The following is a 21,141-nucleotide window of genomic DNA, read 5'->3' as shown; positions in this document are numbered from 1 at the left end:
TAAGGACCAGGATCTCATTGTGGTAGGCGCTGTACAAACACAATAAAAAGACAGTGCCTGTCCCATGGAGCTTACACAACAGGTGAATACAGACAGAGATGAGGGAGCCCAAGGAATACTGATAAGTATGATAGGCAGAGGTCTTAGCACACCGGCTGGCTAACTGTTGTCAAGTCTTTGTGGGCATCATGGCAAAGTGGAGTTTTAAGGAGGGATTTGAAGAAGAACAAGGAGTTATTGTAGGTGTTTATGAGGAGCTCCTCCCAACCTTGAAGGGCAGCATGGTAGAAAGCATGAAGCATGTAACAAGTGAGTGATGAAGGCTGGCATCATTAGCAATGCAAAGTCAGGAGTCAACTGAATAGCATAGATGATGAAAGGGTGGCAATAGACTGGGCAGGGCTTTGAAAGTGAAGGTATATAGTTTATGCTTGTGATGGAGAAGGGTGAGTCAATGGAGGGATACAAAGAGAGGGATGACATAGTCAAAGCAAGGAGCCAGGAAAATTATCTTTTACATCAGCATTTTGAATGGGTATAAAAAGTGGGGCATGACTTCAATCTCTAGGGCACCAGCACTAATTTTCCATTCAGAATTTAAAAAGAAGAAAAAAGATATTAACTCTAAAGTACACCAGGACCAGCTCTGGATTGTACAGTGTGACGTACAGGAGGAAGTACAGCACCCTCTATTATTTCTTCAATTTCTAGGTACAGTATGGTTAAGGTTTCCCTGAATTACACTTTCTTGATTTCAGAAAGAAGTAACATAGCTTTCTTTGGTTTCATTTCTTGTATTTTTAAAAATATCTAATCCTACTGAGAATTGTAATGTAAGGAACTGTAAGCAGAGGCAATAGCAGGAATGACTTAGGCATCAGGATTGAAACACAATTTCCTTCAACCATATATTCAAATCACAATAGGACTGATCCTGGCCTGTCTCTTTTGGAAGTAGATAAATGGAGTTCCTTGCCTTTTACTGGGAAGGGAGGTCAATGAAACCTTACAAACCAAGGTCCTTTCCACTCTATGTAGACATTAAAGATTCCCTAATAATTTTTGAAAAAGTGAGGGTTAATATGTTCCATTTCCCTCCTGTTGAACCGTGTGCTGGCTACCATGTCCTACTTTGGAGGCAGCTGTGTTCCAGTGGTACTATATGTGTAATAAAAGTGGGCCTGTATTACCAAAATATCTTCAAAAATATTTGTTCAGATAAAAGCTACACTTTTGCTCCAAGGTTATTGATGATTTCCACAAATATTTGTACATGTAATTTTTTCCCCCTACAACATTGTTGGCAGAAAGTGTAAATCAAAGGAAAACTTGTGCATGTGTTTTCATGGCCATCATGAAAGCTTTTTGTTTTTCCTCCTCACTTCTAAAATTTTCAGTCAGGCACTCAAAAAGCAGAAACAGGACCATACAAATTAACTGAGCAATCAGACATCACAAACTGGTCACAATTACCTATAGGCTGAAATATAGTTGCATAAAGTGTTAAATACTTTTTAAATAATGAAAAAATCAGTAGAAATCATTCTCTTTTGGGATAATTTGAAAACAAAAAAGATTTAAATTAATCAATTATTTCCTGTGAGTAGATTGTCCCCTCTAATGTACTGTGCATAGTCTAATAGTTTGGAAAACACCCTGAGAAACAAACTGATGTTTATTCTTGTGGGTTCTATTAATCTGGAGTCCAGGTTTTCAGGATTTGGAGTTGCAACCTTTTGGATCTTCCTGAATTTGAACAATCTGTTGCATTTATTTTCAATCTTACCACCAAGAAGCATTCAAAATAATGAATCAGATCCCTTCACTTAATGTGATTGGCTTAAAAATAATAAATGGGGGTAGGTCTTTTTATTTGCCTCTGGTTTCTGAGCCCGTAGGGTACTCTTGGGTCATGTTTCCAAGCTTTTCTCCACACCCTTGAGGGCTAGAAACTTACCTCCCCCCCCCCCCCCTTTTAAATGAAAGCTGAGGCTCACAAAAATCACCTGAGTCCAGGAGCTGGGGTTGTGGGAAGAGGGGGAACACAACTAGAATGCTTGTGATAAAATAGTGAGTGTTGGCAACCTTATTCTTGAGATGTGTACTTCAGCATGCATATGTTCACTGGCTTTTGGGCAGCCAGGCCTGCTGCCTTGTTTTCCACTTTCTGTGGGCTAAAAGCTCTTTCCTTAGCGCTAGGCATGCGTCTTCCAAGCTCTTGAGAGAAAGCGCCCGAGTGACAGTCTGCTGGTGGAAAGCTCTTTCCTTGGTTAGCAGTAGGCATGCATCTTCCAAGCCATTGGGGGGTGGTCCAGGTGAGGTAAGGACTAGACTGGAGGGAGAGAGAGAGTGTGTGTGAGACTCTTAAGCCCTGTCTATGCTACAAACTTCAGTGGACGCAAGTTAGATGGTGGCACAACTGCTGTGGGTATATTGCACAGGTGCATGGACACTTGGCTGCTTGCCTCGGGCGCTGCCAGCATGACCAGATGTCACGTTAGGGGCTTTATCTTCTATATGCAACTATACCCCCTCCCTGTGCTGATTTTTCACACTTGCTCTCTGATCACCCTGGGCCCTATGTGCGCTGCCCCCCAGCCTGAAGTGCTTGTGTCCACGCCCAGCGGGGAGCCCCAGGCAGGTGCCGAGGTCCCTCCCGCTGCGCCACATGCCCACCTCCAGGGCGCTGCCTTTGGGGCGCTTGTGCAGCGTGTTGCGGGTCCTAGGGGCGGACTGGAGCCCCGTCTGGCGCGTGCTGCAGAGCGGAGCCCAGGCCCGGCGGCGCGTGCGTGCGTGCGTGCGAACGATGAGCAGACAGTGGCCGCGAGACCAGTCCGGCGCGTGCGGGGGCTGGGAGGGGGAAGCCCCGCGCTGGTGTGGGGAGGGAGGGAGGCTGCTGGCTGCCTTACCCCTCCCGAGCGGCAGGGGGCGGCGCGAGGCCGAGCCGGGGCCGCTCTTGCCGGCGCCAGCGCGTGGCTAGTTTTGTTCCCCCGGGGCCGGACGGGGGGCGGGGCCGGAGCCGGAGCCGGAGCCGGGACGCGTCCGGGCCGGGTTTGCCCGCGGTTGCCGCGGCGGCGGCAGGAGCAGGCCCGGGACGGGAGCCGGTATGGAGGCCCCCGGGAGCGGCCGGGAGCTGGGCTCGGTGCCCCGGTACCTCGGCACCGCGGAGCCGCCGGCCACGGGCTGGGAGCGGCTCAAGGAGCTCTGGCACCGCGAGTGAGTAGAGCCGAGCCGGGCCGGGCCTCCAGGGACACGGGCCGGAGCCCTTCCTCCTCTCCCCCACGCCTTATCTGCCCCCTTCTCCCACTGCCGCGTACTCTCCTGGGGCTCGCTCTGTCTGTCCGTCCGTCCACCCCACCTGCACATCTGTCTGTCCAGCCTCCTCCACACACACCGCTGCGTTAGCCACTTTCCCATGTCCCCCGCACTCCCACCTGTGTACGGGGCCCAAGCATAATGTTTTCGGGCCCAGTACAAACCTGTAACACGGGCCCCCTCCCACACACCTACCACAGTCCCTCGTCCCATACATGCAATCTCATGAGCCATGAAAAAAGTTTGCATTCTGAAATTACTGTTACGTATTCTACATGTCTGAAAAATGCCCCCCTTTGCTATTTTTGTTTAAGGTAACACCCAGCCTGAGAATCTACAAGTTGGCTGACTATTTTGTAACTTTTTGGTCATTATGAAGGTATTATATCCTGTCAGTGTCTTGATTTTTTGTATTCTAATGGACCAATGTGACTGCAAACATTTTATAATTAGGCCAATTAACTTTAAAGCTTTATTTTTCTGGCCTTTTTTGTTGCAAAATCATGAATTAGCCCCCCAAAGTCAATTTCTCTTGCAAGTTCACATTCAATAGACAAGATAGCTAGGTGGCTTAACCGTTCCTACCCCATTGTAGAATGCCTACAGTTTTTGATGAGCGCTAGCTAGCTGAAACTTCTTTCAGCTTCTGCCACAGTCACTGTCAGTGTGCAAAAATTCCCTAGGGCTATGCACACTTCACTGAAAATTAGTTGCAATTGTTTTTTGTAAATCTCATTTAATAAACTAAGTGGGGGTAGTTCATATTCTTTTCCAAAAGTAGACTTGAAGATTTTTTTTCAGGTGCAACTTTTCACAAGGAAATTCTCAGAAAGATCAGTAAGGTACTGTGAAGTAGACATTTAAAAGCTTCTTCCAGTTCCCCAGGTCTAATGTCACATATTTTAGGACTGAACGGAATGTCAAACAAATGTCAAACTACAAGTCCCAGTTTAACTGCACAAGCACACGCTCTGTTCTAGAGAAGGGCCAGCAACTCACTGTTCAGAATGTTGCTTGAGACTGCTGTAACACTGCTTCTGATTGGCTCCAGCAAATCTCTCTCAATCTGGACAATAGATATATAGATACAGGGAAATAAGTTTCTATAAATATCCTCAGGCATGATCTACAATTTAGCCTCAATTTTTTCCTCATGGTAATGGGGGTTGCAGCCTGGGCTGGGCCCCACAGGGCCTCCGGGCCCTGGTAAAGTGTACCCTTCCCCCCCCCTCCCCATGTGGGGGTGCTGTCTTTCTGTCTAGCCATCTATTGCTCCACACACAGATCTGTCTGTCCATACATGCCCGTCTGTCCGTCCTACACACACACACACAGCTGTGATTGCCTGCCTGTCTGGTTCCCTCCTTGACACACTGGTCTGGTTGTCTGTTCATCCATCTGTTCTATCTGTCTATGCATCATACACACTCACGCTCTCCTGTATCTGTCCGTCACACACACACACACACTCTCTCCCTCCCTCCCCCCCCATCCCTCCCTCCCCCCTGCCCCCCTCCAGTGGTTACATGGCCTCCTCATCCCAGTGCCCATCCTGCAGAGCCATTCAGACCTTCATCTGGTGCAGTACCCTTTGGTGAATCATTCACAGCCACCCTGATGTGCACCCAGGCTGATGCACACAAATTCACACCTAGTATATAATGTAACATGATTATAAGGGAAAATAGCCCTGTTCCCATCAGGCAGGGAAACAGCATAAGCAACCTGAAGTACTGACAGTGTTTAAACACATTCCTCTCTTGGGTGAGTAAGATCTGTACAGCAGTGCCACCCTCAAGCACTAGAAAATCATGAGATTGATTTTAATAAAATGTTGGGTTGTTTAATTTGCTGTCTGGATTCTGAGTTTTCAGGGAGCATTCGAGTCATGTTTTTGACCTTTTCTTCCCAAACAGGAAGGCTAGAAACTTAATTTTTAAAAATGAAAGCTGAGATTCTCCTGTAATCATCTGACTCCAGGAACTTGGGCTTTAAGAAGAACACCACATATTACAAGACTCGCAATAAAATCACGATAGCTGGCAGTACTACTTACGATATTCTCTATTGTCCTTTTGTTTGTCCTGTAAAGAGGTCTGTGCAGGCAACATCCTACCTCAAGTCCCCTTCATTTCAGTGGATCTTTGTGCAAGTGCTTAGTGCCGGGGTCTGCCCACATGGAGCAGTTTACAGAACTGAGACCTTCATTTGTAGTTATGATAATACAATTGCACTTTATAACACATTTCACTCAAATATCTCAAAACATTTGACAAGAATTAATGCATTATTGAAATATTCATACAGGTGACCAAAGAGAAGGCTGCAAAATGGTTGTAAAGGTGGTGCCATATTTTCAGATTCACATAATGCAACACATTTTCTTTTTGGATAAATCTTTTCAGTCTTGGTCTCAGCCCAAAGATTTGAATTTAGGTCTTTTTTTTTTTTAAGTTTAAGCAAAGTGTCTTTGGTGGTTTTTTGGTTGAGCAGGCAAAAATATTGGTGAGTAATTTTTTTAAATGCCAAAAAAAATTTTGTGCTCCCCCCAACTGAAAAACAACAAATACAAATTCATTCCATGCAGTCCTACCAAAATATCTAAACTCAAACTAGGAGGGATCACTTCTAGGAGTGGGACAGCACAGTCTCCAGGGTTCACTCAGTCCTTGGCCTTTCTGCTGAGACTTCCCTTGAGTGAAAATTGTAGTGGAGTGGGGTTTTTTTAAATACAGTGAGACCCACCGATGCATTTCACATAGACCCCCAAACAGCCATTAGATGCAATGGATTTTTGGGCACTACTGATCTTGGCTAGACCAGAACCTGTGAATGAAAGGTGAAAGATTCTTTGCCCCATTCACTTTAGCAGTCCTGTCCTGTTCTGTCCTGCCCAAGAACGGTTAAAAAAATTATGTTATCTGTTTGCTTAATGTTGATGACAGGTTATGAGTTTAATGCAGTAATTTGAAGAGTAGGGTCTGAAATGATGATCCCATTTGTGACATGTTTTAGCAGAAATGACTAGAAAATGATTAGGTTAGCAGTGCTCCCAAATGCTAGATATCCAAGTAATATTGTTTCTTTGTACTAGTGAACTACAGCAGTACCCAGAAGAAACTCTCAATATCATCAGAGCTACGTTTTCAGGGGCTGTTATTGGCTGGATGTATGGAGGTTTGCCAGCTTTTCAACATGCGAAGACGCAATATATTGAGCGGAGCCAAGCAGAGATTTTTCAGAACCGTCTGGATGCTGTGGTATGGACCAAAACCATGCATATTGGAACCAAAACTGCTCATTTCTTGTAAAGCCTGTTTTCTGTAGCAAAGAGCCTGTACTGAACTGCATCTCCCATATCTGACCCAGTGGTTGGGTCAAGAGAGGGTTATGTGCAGAACTCATACCTAAGGTTAGTGGACTTTAAGGTGAGACTGGAAGCATCCCTAGATGATTGCCTCCCACCTGGATCACTTCATAAACTCTTTGAAAAAGCCAAGTCCACATTCCCTCCACCTGGGGATTAGCCAGATTTCCAGAGGATAATATGTACAAAAATAATCAGGTTTTTAACTCTGCATAAGATTAGTTTTCTCTTTCACATGCACTCTTAGAGTTACAGAGGTAGGTGTCGAATACGGTCATTTGTAAAAGGAATACATCCTCCATGTTGTGGGAAAAACACTATGGTTATGTTTACAGTGGCGGCGGCAAAATTGCCACCACCAGATCGATCTTTCATGATCGATTGAGCGGTCAGTGAGACCCGTTCAATCAACGAGGGAGTCGACTTAATAAGTCCACCTCCTCAACTAGTATAGAGCTGAGCCAACGGGAATGCTTTTCCCGTCGGCTCAGTGCAACATGAACAGCGTGCAGAAGCAGTCAACGGGAGTTACGCAAACTACTCTGAGTAGTTAGCGTAACTCCCGTTGACTGCCACCGAATTTCCGGGTAAGTGTGAACAAGCCCTTAGACAAGAACAGCTGAGCAGATGAGGAGGCAACATGGGGCTTTCCAAACCCTATAGATGTTGGCTGTTAATCAGGGCAGCTTTTTCAGGAGACAGATTGGCCTGCTGCACTAGACCAAAAAGTTGAAATGTGAAGGAAAAAACATACTTACTTACTTACTTATGAATTTTTAGATTGTCACTGCTTGGGATTGAAAATTTAACAAATTGGGCAGCTGTGTCACATACTGGGTGCTTCCGTTGTAAAGTTATAGCATTGTACTTTTCATTAGGAGATCTAATGTACAATAGATAATTCAGTTCCCATTAGCAGTCAGACTTTCAGGGCCAGATTTTTTTTAATACAGTTAAGTGTGCAAAATGTGAGTATAATTACATATGTAATTTTATGTACAGTTACCAAACTCTGATTTATATAATTTGTGTAACCATCTGTGCTAATTGCATATGTGAATTAAGTGCTGAGTTATGCTCACATTCTGCATGCTTATGTAGTCAAAGTTATAGTTAAGCTGTTAAATTAGCCATTTTTGCAATAATAGAATTTGCCTTACAAAAATGTTAAGTCTCTAATTTCCAGTGTGTTCTAATGGCAACTGGGTTCTCTCCTACTCTGCATCATGAGGCTGTCAGATTGGTAGCTTCCTCTTCGTTTGTCAACTGCTTTTGGTTTTATTTAATACTTGAAAAATTGTAATTTTATTTTATCATTACTCCAGCTACAAAAAAAAAAAAATTATATATTTCACTGGATCATGCCTTTAAAAGGACTAGCTTTTTAAAAAAACAAACAAAAACTTACCTATGTTAGTAATTTGGATATTAAAATAGAAATAACTTTAAACATACTTTTAATCATTTATAGTATTTATTTAGTTTTGGCAGTTTGCTCACTTTCCACAAAAAAATTAGAGCAGCCAGTTTCTCTCTATGTTTCTAGTCTGTTTCAGGCTGTCATACGTTTGCACCAGTGCTACAGCATTTGGGTTGCAAGCACTGCAGAAGTTGTTTTGGATTTAAGCAGTCTTAATTGGAATATTTTAAAATTTCATGAGAGTTCTGTTAATATTACATCTTGTAAAACCTTGTTTGTATAAAAAGCTTAAATGTTAGACCTAAATTACCATGCTTGAGGGTCCTTCTTAATATTTAAGCCAAATGCTTATCATTTAGTATTTATTTACTATTAACCCATAGTTAAAATTAGTTAAAAACTAGTTTCACATTTTTGTCCCATTAGGTTCTTGCACTGCCAATATCATAAAAGACGTTACTTTTCTGAAAGATGGTTGCCTTCAGCACTAGGATTGGAAATAGCAACTGGAATTAAACATTTTAATTAATTCACAGTTTTCCTGTTGAATGGCTGAGATAAATGGGGGCTGTTTCCCTTTAAGATGGACCAATGTATCAGTTCCATCAGTTTGAGTAATATCAAGATGAGTATTCTTAATGGAATATCCAGTGTCTCCAGTATCATCACCTGAAGGTACCGCAAATGTATGTGCAGTGAAATGACAGTGAGTTTAAGACCTGTAACCCTCTCTCATTCTCCCCATAGCAATCTGCACATCGTGCTGGAATCAGGGGCTTCATCCGTTATGGCTGGCGCTGGAGCTGGAGAATTGCTACTTTTGTGGCAATATTCAAGTAAGTTTTCATACTTGTGGCTGTGGGGAAACATCAGGATAAGAACTTGCAGAGATCTGTTTGAGAGAGAATAACAGCTATAAGTGTTAAAGGGACACTATCAAGTTGAAAAACCATTCTTAAAAAAAACCAAACCCTTTAAAAAAAATCGAATTTATTTTTCACCATTAATACCCTTAATTTTCTTTTGACATTTCACTGAGCTTGGAAGATGAAAAGAGTGGCTGGTTTCACTTGTGGGGGTAAACCCAGAAAGGAGACTTAGATGTCCTGCCACTTAGTGGAATCCACAACTGCAAGTTAGACCCCCAACCCCTTTGTACAATGAATGAGGAGAGTTTGGTGCCTAGGAAGGATATCTGCCAAAGCCAGCAAGCTGAATAGGTTGTTGTCTAAGCTAGTCAGTAGGAAATGATGAGGAGAGGGGTGTGGAGTAATTTATTAGCTCCCCATTCTTTAATGAAACCCTCTCTATTGTTGAGTGTTCATGTCTGACTTCGGACTCTTTCTGTGTCCCACCCTTGCAGCACAGTCTGCACTGGTCTGTCCGTGTACCGCAATAAAACCACCCTCAGTCACTTTGTGGCGGCAGGAGGTGAGACTTTTTATTTCTATATTTTGTTCTGTTTGAGTGAAGAGATGCTGTCTTTGCTTGAGTCAGTGGGAGTCAGAGCTCCTGGGCTCTTTTTCCTCTGCTACCACTGACTCACTTTGTGACCCTGGTTAATTATTTAACCACGGTGTGCCTGTTTCCCATTTGTAATATAGGGATGATAAAACTCACCTAACCTACCAGGGAGTTGCGAGACTTAATTAATGTTTGAAAGCTTGTTGCTGTTCTTGAGTGAAAGGTGCTTGGATAGTATAAATGCAGAGGAATACCTCATGCTCATGAAATGAGAAATGAGCACTAGAAATCCATCAGTTGGAGGAAAGGAGGTGGGCGGGCGTGGGTGTATTTCTTCCTTCTCTTTGTAACAGTCTAATGCTGCTGCTTACAAAATGTTTCCATGGGAAAGATCATTTTTAAGTTTGCTTTAGATACAAAACAGCATCTCTTATTATATGTTATTTTTATACCAGCATATGTTGCGGTTCCAGTTGGATATATCTTTCCTCACTTCCTCTTTTGAACTGTTAGGTAGTATTACTAGTTGCTGTTGAACAACTGCTGTGTTCCACCAGAGGTAGCTCCATTTCAGTAGTGGGTGGGCTAGTAGTCCTCCCCAAACACGTAGTTCTTACAGCTCTTTGGGAATTTTTTGGAACAGCAGGAAATTTTATGCTGTCTTTAAAGTCAGAGAAGTTAGAATAAAAAAAAAAATAGACCTATTAGGTTGCCACTCTCATCTTCCCTTCCAATCTGAATGGGAAATCTGGCAGCAGGGACCCAAATGCAACTGTTGGGAGGGAAGCTGACTTTCAGAGTCACCTGGCTCCATATTTTGACAATCCCCTAAAAGTGGGGAATATAGGATACAGACTGTCACACTTGTACAGGCCTCTAAGAGATTGGCTGAGCCACTGCTGGCTCAGTATTTGGTTTCTGCTCTCTGGTGACTGGCTCTTGGCTTTCAGCGGGTGGGGAGTGAAAGTGACAGAGCAGCTCTTTCAGTCTGTGTGCAGTCCTAGGACTCCTTGGAGGCCCACCTTTGCCCATGGCTTGTATGTTTTAGCCTTTACAGGAGGCCTGTTCAGAATGCATTTGGGCCTGAGCAGAATGGCAGGTGGCAGTGTCTTTGGAGCAATGTTTGGGTAAGCTGCACGGCTAACAAATCAATAACCAGGGTCAGAATTACATTGTTTAGCTGGTGTGTGTTGGATAATGATCTCCCAAGTCAAGCCTTGAATCTTGAGAGGCTACAGCAGACTTCCCCTACCCTCAGTGCCCTGCTGGATTTTCTGCATCCCTCTGTGGACCATGACGATGTCTGTCTCCAAAACTCCCCATCCTTTTCTTACTTTACACTCATTGTTCTTCCAGTGATGGCTGGATACATGGGGATTTCCCACTCTCTTTAGAGCTGAGCAGTGCTTGCTCCTTAAGTGGCCAGAGAACATGCTGATTACCATTATAACAGAAAATAAATGATAGTTATATGATCCTCTCTCCTCCTGCTCCTTCTCCCCATTTTTAATGTATCTATTAATCAGCTATTCACTTGGTTTCTCAGAACAATTAGCCAAAAGTAAAGAGGATGAAGCATTCTCTTGAGGAGCTATGTTGTACACTCATGAGAGCAGGAGACTAGGAGCAAGGACTCCTGGATTCCCTTCCCAGCTTCACCACTGATTGACTGTATGTCCGTGGGCAAATCTCCTAGCCTCTCTGTCCCTGTTTTCCCAGCTGTTACATTTTAATAATATTGACCTACCTCATCTGATAAGAGGCTTAATGAGTGTTCACAAAGCATATCAGAGAAAAGGGCTTGTAGTAGGGGTGTTGTGTTCCCCGAATAGCTATTTGGGAAGTTGAACTTCATGTGGTGGTTTTCACAGCTTAGTGAACAGGGAGGGTCTGAATATTGGGGGAGGTTATGCATCACTGACCTAGTGGTTGGCCCCCACATACGCCTTTCGTTATTGCCAGTAAACTATCGCTATTAGTGTCTTCTGGTGGCTTGTCTGTAACTTCCTCTCTTTTCTCCTCCACCTTTTAGCATCCCTGCAGGAGGCCTGATGATGGCAATGCAGAAGCTCGCTGGTGAGACTCTGGAGGAGAAAAGAACACGTGAGAGAAGATTGCTGCATGAGCAGAAGTTAGCAGAGTGGTAAAAACAATGCTGCCCTGCCTAAATATTATTCTGTGTCATTGACCAGAGATGGCTGTAGTCCAGTGGTTCCAACTTTCTCATTTGGCAAACCAGTTTAAAAAAGTGATCATTGGATGGTCCATCTCCACTTCCAGCCCAATTTTCCTCACTGTTGATTCTCAGTTTGTTTCACAGACCAGTCTGAGAACTACTGATCTGGTCTTTCTAGCCTCAGATTGCACTTTTTATTGTCCAGTGAAAGTCATTCCAGTCAATGCTGCAATTTTGTAGTACAGTGTAAGTTAGTTTGAATTTATAGCTTGCCTCCCCTCAAAACTCTCCCAACATCTTCACTTCTGATGTGGCTGGGAAAGTAAATAGCAGATTTTAATGTATTTTTAAAAATGTTTGGACTTCACTGAGTCCATGTATTCCATTTGCAGACTGGGGTCTGGAGGAGTCAAACAGCCAAAATTCTTCTCATGTAGCTTTACATTTCCCTTTATTGCTGTTTCCTTTCTATCTGTATTAGAGAGAAGGAAAAGGAGAAGGGATGCTGTAAGTCTTTGGGAAGGAAGGCCTCCCCTAAAACTATTAATCTCTTGAAAACTGAACAGTGTGTATTTATTTATATATTATATTAAAAACACCCTAAAAATAGAAGAGAGCTATTAGGTCTCCTATTCCATCTGCCTCCAGTAACTTGTGCAGGATTGTTCCCTATAATACATTTTCTATTGCTTTGTCCTGATCCATTTTAAATTCTTGAAGCAGAGGTGCTTTCACCACTCCTTTCCTCAGGAAGCTGGAAAACAGTCTATCTCGCTATATTTCCTAAATCGTCCTTTCTTCTTCAAGTAACTGCACTTGTGGATCCCACTTCCGGTGCCCATTGTGCCACAGCACAGGAGTTTGGAACGTTATCACTAACAGTGTCCAGCAGGAGTGGCACATGCCCTCACTGCTCCCCCCATTCAGTCTCGAGGGCATAAAGGGCAGAGCGACCCCAACCGCCACTCAGATCCTTCCAACCACCTTTGGCATTGAGTCAGAACAATATAGTAACTTAGTAATTAGACAGATAGTTAATTTATTTATAGTTAGCAGTTAGTGTTCTTGTTACTGTTTCACTTAGCTTGATGGTGGTAGATCAAGAGAGAAAAAAAGAGCAAATGTCATAGTTTATGGCAGAGCCCAGATCTCCTAGTTTCAAGTTACGTCCTCCTGTGGAGGGGATTATTCCTCTCACTGACCCCCACAACAGATACCTTTACTGCTTGGGTGAGGAACACATCATCGCTAAGTGTGTAATTTATAAGTTCTTCAAGAAGCACACACAAAAGGAGAGGCAGTGCAGGCTGAAGCTTTTTCTTATGGAAAGTTTCATGAGAGCAATGTTGGACTCAGGTCACAGACCAGGTAGCTTCTTTCATAACTCATCGCTCCAGTTCTCCTGTCACCGGAGATATGACATCTACTTCAGAAGAAGTTAAGAAAACAAAAGGAACTCAGAAAAACCTATTGGCGCAATGGGGGATCCCTACTGCCTGAGGATAGAGCAACTGACTATAAATCAGTTTCCCAGCACTGAGCCCTGTCTCCTTATCCCCTGAAAGGATATTGGATGTGGCAAACAACCATTATGCTACCCCTGCTTTGATTTCAGCTGCTTCAGAATGCACTGATCTTAGATACCAGGTGCCATCCAAGGATTTTAAGCATGTTTATATGCATCCAGCTCAGTCATCATTGGTTATTGCTAAGCAGTCAGGAAAGTTCACTCTTCAGGAGAAAGAACCCAAGAGTCTGGATCTCTTTGGGAAGAAAGTCTTCTTTACAGCCTCCTTACAGGTCAGGATAGCAAATTATCAAGCCATTCTATCTAAATATGATTAACTGCAATGGGCTAGATTGCCAGATTTTAAGGACAAGTTACCATCAGAGTTTAGAGACTAATTCAAGGCGATTTGTGAAAAGGGTCAACTGATTGTTAAAAACCTCTCTTCAGACTGCATTACATTCTGCTGACTCTGGTGTGTGTTGGCTACAAGTATCACAATGAGGCACTCCTCTTGGTTATCTGCATCAGGTTTACTGAGAGAGGTACAAGCAATAGTTGGAGATTTTCGAGGGCCAGACTCTTTAATACTAAGATTGATAAGTCTATTCATGCATTAAAAGACTTGAGATCCGTGCTCAGATCATTGGGTTTATATATCCTGTGTTTAAAAAGAAACAATTTCATCCTCAGTCTTCATTCTTTACATACAGAAATACCAAGTCATCATCTTCATATTTTCACCACTAGAGGCCTTTCAAGCAATTCAGAAAGAGATTCAGATATCAGAGAAAGAAGTCAGTTCCACTATCATCTTCTATATCTAATCAGTCACGTCAGGCATAGAGACATTAGGTTTGATGTGATAATCAAGGGTTTTGGACTAATCTATAGATTACCCAAATGAGCATGGCAGGTGCACTGCTCATTTGGATTTTCAGGATTTTTGGCAAGTTGAAATTTGGCTAAATGGACTTCACCTGTCTGTGGCATGGTGTTAAACAGGAGAAAAAAACTAAAGTGCATCCCAAAATGTGCCCCATTGGACTAGCAGTCTGCGTGTCACTCAAAATCAGCCAATGTCCCATCTTTGGCACAGATGCCCTAGGCTGCCAATCTCTGCCAGCTAGGCGAAGTTGTGGCACCTTTGGCCTGTTAAGTTTTGGACATGGCCTTATCCAGTCCATCAGAAAACGTAATTGAATACCACTGCCCTAAACCTTTATGGCTCAATTCAGAGTACTGTCTTTCAGAATTTTAGCTGCCGTAAGGGTGTTTACAAAGTGTATCTCAGTAGTAGCAGCCCATCTGCGCAGACAAGAGTTACACATTTGCCCTTATGTAGATGACTGGTTTGTGAGGGGAAGTCATCAGCCCAGGTCATAGTGACAGCAAAAAAACCAGATTCCTTTATTTTCATCCCAGAGTGCGAGGATCAACTTGAATAAGTCAAATCTGATTTTGTCCCAGTCAACAGCGTTCATTGGAGTTCACCTAAATGCAATAGAAACAAGAGGGTTCCTCTCATTGGACAGATTTCAGATAATAAATCTGATTCTCCACTTCCATCTTTACCTCTGAACAACAATAAGTGCCTCAGATATTTAGGCTTTATGGCTTCATGTACATTTGTAACCCCATTCAGCAGATTACATTTCAGACCAATTCAAGTGTGGATCGAGTCTGTTTACAGATCAACAATCCATACTATGTCACTGAAGTTACTGACTCCAGATCAGATTTTATCCTTGATATAGTGGTGGGTGATAGAGGGAAATGTATGTATGGGAATTCCATTTGCACTTCTGATTTTGTCCAAAATTTTGATACGGTTAATTGATGCATAGATTCTAAGGCCAGAAGGGATCATTGTGATCATCTAGTCTGACCTCTTGTATTGCCCAGGCCATAGAACTTCCTTAGAATAATTCCTAGAGCTTTTAGAAAAACATCCCATCTTGATTAAAAAATTATCAGTGATGGATAATCTTATTTCAACCCTTGGTACATTTTTTAATTAATTACTCTCACCATTGAAAATGTACACCTTATTTATGATCTGAATTTGTCTAGCTTCAGCTTCCAGCCATTGGATGATGTTATACCTTTTTCTGCTAGATTGAAGAGCCCATTTATTAAATGTTTGTTTGCCATGTAGGTACTTTCAGACTGTAATCAAGTCACCCCTTAACCATTTCTTTGTTAAGATAAGTACATTGAGCTCCTGGAATCTATCACTAAGACATCAGCTTGTAGAGTAAGCACGAGTCCCAATGATAAATCCTCCAGACACAGTTTCTTACTTGGGTAGAATAATTATGAGAGTACATCCGTCTTTTATTCCAAAAGTACTAGCAGAATTTCATATCAGTCAATTCATTCACTTACCAGTTTTTTCCAAAACCTCACTCTTCACCTGCTGAATCTAAATGACATACTTTAGATGTGAGAATATTGCTGTTATAATACATATTACACAGAACTAACTCTCTTCATAAAACTTCACAACTTGTTATTGCTTATGGTAATAAATCAAAAGGGATGACTGTTTTATCACAAAGACTTTCAGAATTGTCTCAGAACTGCTTATAATATTAATAAGAAGAGCCCTCTGTCAAACATCAGAACTCACTCCACCAAGCCACAAATTACATCGAAAGCATGCTCAAGTTGAGTTCCAGTGTTGGAAGTACGTAGAGCTCCTATTCTGTCTTCAGCTCATACATCTACAAAACATTATTCATTAATCACTGCTTCAAAATCTGATGCCAACTTTGGAAAAGCAGTTTTGCATCTGTTTTCAGATAACTCCTAGAGCTCACCATCTAGAAAGATGACTGCTAGCTAATCACCATAAATGGGATCAACAGAGGATGACTAGATGTCCTGATTTTATAGGGATAGTCTTGATATTTGGGGCTTTATCCTATATAAGCGCCTTATTACCCCTCACCCCTGTTCTGATTTTTCACACTTGCAATCTGGTCACCCTAGATCAACATGTGCAGTAACTCAAAGAAGAAAGATGGTTACTTACCTTATAAATAACTATTGTTCTTCGAGATGCTCTTCATATGTGGCTCCCATGACCTGTCCTCTATCCCTGCAGCTCAGAGTTTTATGAATAAGGATTCTGGGCAGCAAAGGAAGTGAGTGGTAGCTGGGGTCACTCTGCCCCTTATCTGCTTTGAGGTGAATGGGGGTTTGAGGGCATGCAGGGCGCATGCATGACCCTGGTAGTGAAAATGTTCCATAGGTGGGATCCACATGTGCGGGACATGTCGAAGAATGACAGTTATGGTAAGGTAAGTAACCATTCTTGATTCATTTTCAATTTGAGAATTCATTTGACTGGCAGCCTGGGAAAGGTGTGTGTTCAAAGGGATAAACCTGGTTCTTGTCAATCACACACTTTGTGCGACTCATTAAAACTTACCAGTAGTGACAAAACTAGACTGAGACTAAAGATTTGGGCTTTCAGGTTGGTGGTGTTTGTTTTATCAATGAGCAGGAGTACACAGTGAGATTACAGTGCTGCAAATTATATGCTTAGAGGGAGAGTACAGAAACTGAAATTACTTTTTCTTCCCTCTCCCCCTTTAGGAAAACTAGGCTTAATGTTACTGAGCATGGCTTGGAAGAAATTGACATTCAGGACGGAACCAAGGAGAAAGACATTGAGAAGATCCAAGAGTTGCTAAATCTTCCCAAGAACCCTCTGCCATCGGAAGATAGGAACTAGTCTGAGCTCTGACTTCAGCCAAGGCATCTTGAAAGACTGGCATGAATCTGTTTCTGTATTCATTATGTTTTTGGCAGCAGCAGTTTGAGGACAATGTTTTTGTGGATATGCATCATGACAGAGGGAGGGTTGGAGAGCTTCAACGTGAGTAATAGCCAGTGAGCTACATTTTGGTGGGTGTGAGGACAGCTACAGACATCACACTTGAATGCCCCCAGGCCATGTCTTAGCGCAATATACACAGAAAAGGGGGTGTTCATTAGTGGCGCAAGAGTGTGCCTCCCTAGGCCTCTGTAGTGAGTGGCATGATGCCAGGGTCTAGGAGATGCCATTCTCCTAAGGAAGCCTGTAGTGACATGGTTATCCTTATTTGAAAACATAATTCACTTGGGTGAAACTGGCTGCACTCACACCACTGGAGTCCCACCTATCCACTGCCCAGAACACAGCATGGACAATGCCAGTTCCCTCCATATTGTTCCTTCAGTGTATCTCAACCAGCTCTGCTCTGGTGGGACTAGCGCTAGGGGTTGGAAGAGTTTGGTGACTGGGGCCTAATCGGGTTTGAGGCGTTTTACGAAAATAAAAGGTTCTCAGTTTTCAAAGTAAGACTGGTGAGAATATCATGCGTCTTAGAATCACAAAGAAGCTGCCTGCCAAGCACATACCTTGAGTTCCTCAAAGGCCGGGAGCCCTCTCTTGAGGGGGAGGGCATTACAGCAAGGAAGACAGCTGGAAAGCTTAGCATTATGGACGCATTTTAACAAAAAAAAGTCTGATTTTAAGTTACAAATCACAGGATCATCTTGGAGGAAAACTATTGAAAATGTTGTTTAACAGACAACACCACTCACGGTGTCTAGGCTGTCTGCTAGGATCTCGTCTTGCTGTGGTCATACAATGTTGTATCTGAGCTCACCAGCAAGACTGCTTGCGGGGCAAGGAGAGTTAAGTCTCCTGGCCCCATTCAAGCTCTAGAGACTGACACCCTCAATTCTGATAGCAACAGCAAACAGCCATTACGACTTTGTCATGAAACTCTGGGGCTGGCTGTCTTTGAATTATAACAGCCTGTCGCTGAAAGGGCTCTGTATTCCTTCACTAGTTGGCTAGGCTGAAGCCAGTTTTAGCAATGCTATTAGTTTTCTTCCTGTAACAGTGGGGTCCTAGCTGCATGTCCCTGTTCCACGTAATGGAAGAAAGCTCCCAACAAGGTAAAAACAGGAACCAGTTGACAAGTCATAACAGGATCAGGGTCTCCATATATAGCTTCCCTCCCAAGGGTTCAGCCGAGTGCATGTCATTAAATTCTACCTAAATGTTTAATTCCTCCAGTTTCTGATTGCAATTAACATCTGCACAGCTCCTTCAGCAGAGCATATCCCACCCACCCAAACCAGGTTCCTCACACAACATTTTTAATAAGGCACTGGTTTTCATGATTTCTAAAATAAGCACTTTATCAACTATACTATAGTTTTTCCATAGAGGGGGGGAAAACGCATTTTGGGTTGGGGTTGTCTTGTTCCGTCACTAACTATAAGAGGAGGAATGTGTATAGCCATGGCTCTTCTTAATCGTTGGCCTTACCCTTCCTCCAAACCTATGCGCACTGCAACAGCAATGCTGCTGCATCCCCCCGCACCCGCCACTAACAAAATCAGACCATTCCTGGTCATGGTTTTGCCACTCTAATTATGCTATATTGGTTTTTTAAGCTTTGCCCAGTTGTCAAGTGCATGAACAACTACTTTCTTACTTCTACATTCCTTGTAAGCACCCCACCCTATCACAACTTTAATTATGGGCTATATGCTGATCTGGCTCATTGTTCCCACTTCCTCTTTTAATGACTGTGCTGGGAGGGAGGACTAACGGTACAATTTCTTGTATACAGGACTTTGTGTACAGGGGAGCACTTGTTAGAAAAAAAAATCAGAGCAAAGCTATTTTTATATAGATTTTTCTCTCGTTGAAGATGACAACACGAGGCAAATACTGGGGTTTAGCATTAGACGGTCTCACTAGCCGTTGATTCACTTGATCTGTCAAAATTCAGAATTGAAACATCTTTCTTGCTGCACTTCCTGCCCTTTCTGTGTTTTCCTGTACTTCCTCATTTCGTATAATCACAGCCACTGCTTCAGTCACAGCTCAGAATGGGGAATGAAGAGGTGGTTCTGAACCCTGGCTTTTAAAAAGCATTTTTACTAGTGGTAAGAGAAGGCATGTTGCACAAAGACTGCAGGTCTTTAGTTATAAGATTGACACATGGTGTGTGTGTTTTGGGGGGGAGGCGGAGGGGGAGTGGTACTCAACATACCTGTGCTCTAGCAATGCTAAGTGGAGGGCCTCTCAGCTAGGAGTCGAGGGAGGGTCAGGAACACGCGCTTCAGTCTGCTGCTGAGACTGCCCAAAGAAGCATCTGTTACCGCTGATGGAGTCTGTGCCTACCAGCATGACCAACCTGATCCTTTACTTACTGGCCCACTGACAAGAAGGGGTTAGCACATGTAGCCTGGCTCTTGGCCCATGACAGTAGTTGCTGACCTTGCAAGTGCTGAGTACCCTTGACTCCCATTGGCGATGTGCACACCTTACAGGAGTGGGCTTTAATCTCAGCCTCCTTTGCTTGAGGATGACGTTGATGCAAGTAGCCAACTAGAAGCAGGTTGTAACCCAAAGCCAATCGAGTTAGGCACCTAGTGGCCATGTTAAATCAAGTCCAACAGTTAGAGTCTCAGCATCCTCATGCAGCTCCCCCGCCCGAGCCCTCGTGGGGCCTACGTTCCATAGGCACCACAGTGTTGGCCAGTAAAGGCTGGCGGCCACCAAACAGCTTGGCACGTAAGCCTTGGCAAGCTCCTCAAACTAGCTCTAACCACTGGGCTAGTGGGAATAAGCAGGCAGGGGGCTGGAGCACAGGGGTAGTGGCACCACCGCAGCCATGTTTTGCAGGAAAGATTGGGCATGGCATAAGTGCCTAACTCCAGGAGACCGTTCACAGCCATGAATCCTAAGTGAAAGGAGATACCTTCCTCTCGCCCAGGTGGCTCAGGCCTCATTCCTCTCAAGCAGTTCTTACTGGCTAGCTTAAATAGCGTTCCCTGCTCCCCATGTTGGTTTTTGTGGATCCCATTCTGAGGTGCCGGACTCTCCCCCTGCATTGTATAGGGAACCTGAACACCTAATAAAGGGTTGTGGCATTCACTAGGCAGCAAGGTACCTAAACATTAGGTGAATGCACGTTTGAGCCTAAGTCCCCATTATAGATCTAGCTCCTGGTGCTTATTCTGTCGGTGAGTAGATAGAGCTTTTAGCCAGTGCAGGAGCTAATGAACGCCTACGTAGTCTCCCAGCACGTGGCGTGGCTATGTTATTATGAAGAAAAGGAAACCAAATGCTCAGTTTATCCTTTAATACAATTAAGGGGCGGGGGAACATAGAATATCTTAGCCAAAATGAAGATGTTAAACTAAAAGCAGCTCGCCTGTTACATTGGTTCAGGCATTAAACAAGCTGAAAGGTCTCATGGAAACCATGTTGTGCATTTCACTGAAAACACCGCGAGCTAATAGAAAACATGAAATATGTTTTATAGGATTAAAAAAAAATCAAACGTGAAATTTCCTGTATTTCTGTCAGTGTGAAATCCCTTATCTCAGCTAGGAGGAATTATTTACAATGGCCTCAGGGTATATGGTGATTTACAAAAGCACGTGCTTGTAAAAGACAATCAATCCCTGCCCCAGAGAGCTTACAGGCTTCAGTCAGGAGTGCATATTAAGTACAGAACTGCTGGAGGAAGAGGGTTGGGGGGAGGTATGGCTTTTTTTGTTTGGTTTTTAAACAGGAATGCATTGTGCAACAGAGGCGCTTCCAGGAGGCTTCAGAGGAGAAGGGGAAGTTACAGAGCAGTATGAAAGGAGGCAAAGCTGAGAGTGGGCACGTGAGTACAGCATGGGATAGTGGCCATTGGCCCAATAGGAGACTGCAGTAGTTAAAGTTGGCAGTAACGAGCACAGGCTAGTTGCTGAGTAGTAGGAACAGGGGAAGGAATGAAAAATGGGACACCGTGCCCACCAACCCAGCCCATCCCACCCCATCGTGTCAGACTACCTCTAGTGCCGCATTTGCTCAGCAATGACCC

At 43.5% G+C, this 21,141-nt stretch overlaps 1 protein-coding gene across 2 annotated transcripts; it reads left to right on the top strand.

Moving 5' to 3' along the window:
• The first annotated feature begins 3,016 nt into the window (after positions 1-3,016).
• TIMMDC1 (translocase of inner mitochondrial membrane domain containing 1) lies at positions 3,017-19,175 on the top strand. 2 transcript variants are annotated; one of them, XM_067546314.1, is made up of 7 exons: positions 3,017-3,216; positions 6,410-6,575; positions 8,850-8,938; positions 9,466-9,533; positions 10,615-10,693; positions 11,599-11,697; positions 16,853-19,175. In XM_067546314.1, exons 1-7 carry the CDS (start codon positions 3,107-3,109, stop codon positions 16,989-16,991), a joined length of 750 nt encoding a protein of 249 aa, XP_067402415.1. In that variant the 5' UTR covers positions 3,017-3,106; the 3' UTR covers positions 16,992-19,175. The 2 variants fall into 2 exon arrangements, with proteins under 2 accessions (XP_067402415.1, XP_067402414.1); XM_067546313.1 differs by having other exon boundaries at positions 11,599-11,709.
• The last annotated feature ends 1,966 nt before the right edge of the window (positions 19,176-21,141 follow it).

This window comes from Emydura macquarii, unplaced genomic scaffold (assembly GCF_026122565.2).
Source record: "Emydura macquarii macquarii isolate MOO-44397 ecotype Brisbane River unplaced genomic scaffold, CSIRO-AGI_Emac_v2 contig_1119, whole genome shotgun sequence".
NCBI classification, from domain to species: Eukaryota; Metazoa; Chordata; order Testudines; family Chelidae; genus Emydura; species Emydura macquarii.
The sequence above is the reverse complement of the archived record's forward strand: the minus strand, read 5'-3'. Positions and strand labels throughout refer to the sequence as shown.

Excerpts from the sequence above, each read along its gene's own strand:
- TIMMDC1 (XM_067546313.1), top strand. The coding sequence starts at position 3,107 with ATGGAGGCCCCCGGGAGCGGCCGGGAGCTGGGCTCGGTGCCCCGGTAC. Across the intron at positions 6,576-8,849 it reads AGAACCGTCTGGATGCTGTG|CAATCTGCACATCGTGCTGG; the intron begins GTATGGACCAAA and ends TTCTCCCCATAG. Across the intron at positions 9,534-10,614 it reads TCACTTTGTGGCGGCAGGAG|CCTTTACAGGAGGCCTGTTC; the intron begins GTGAGACTTTTT and ends TGTATGTTTTAG.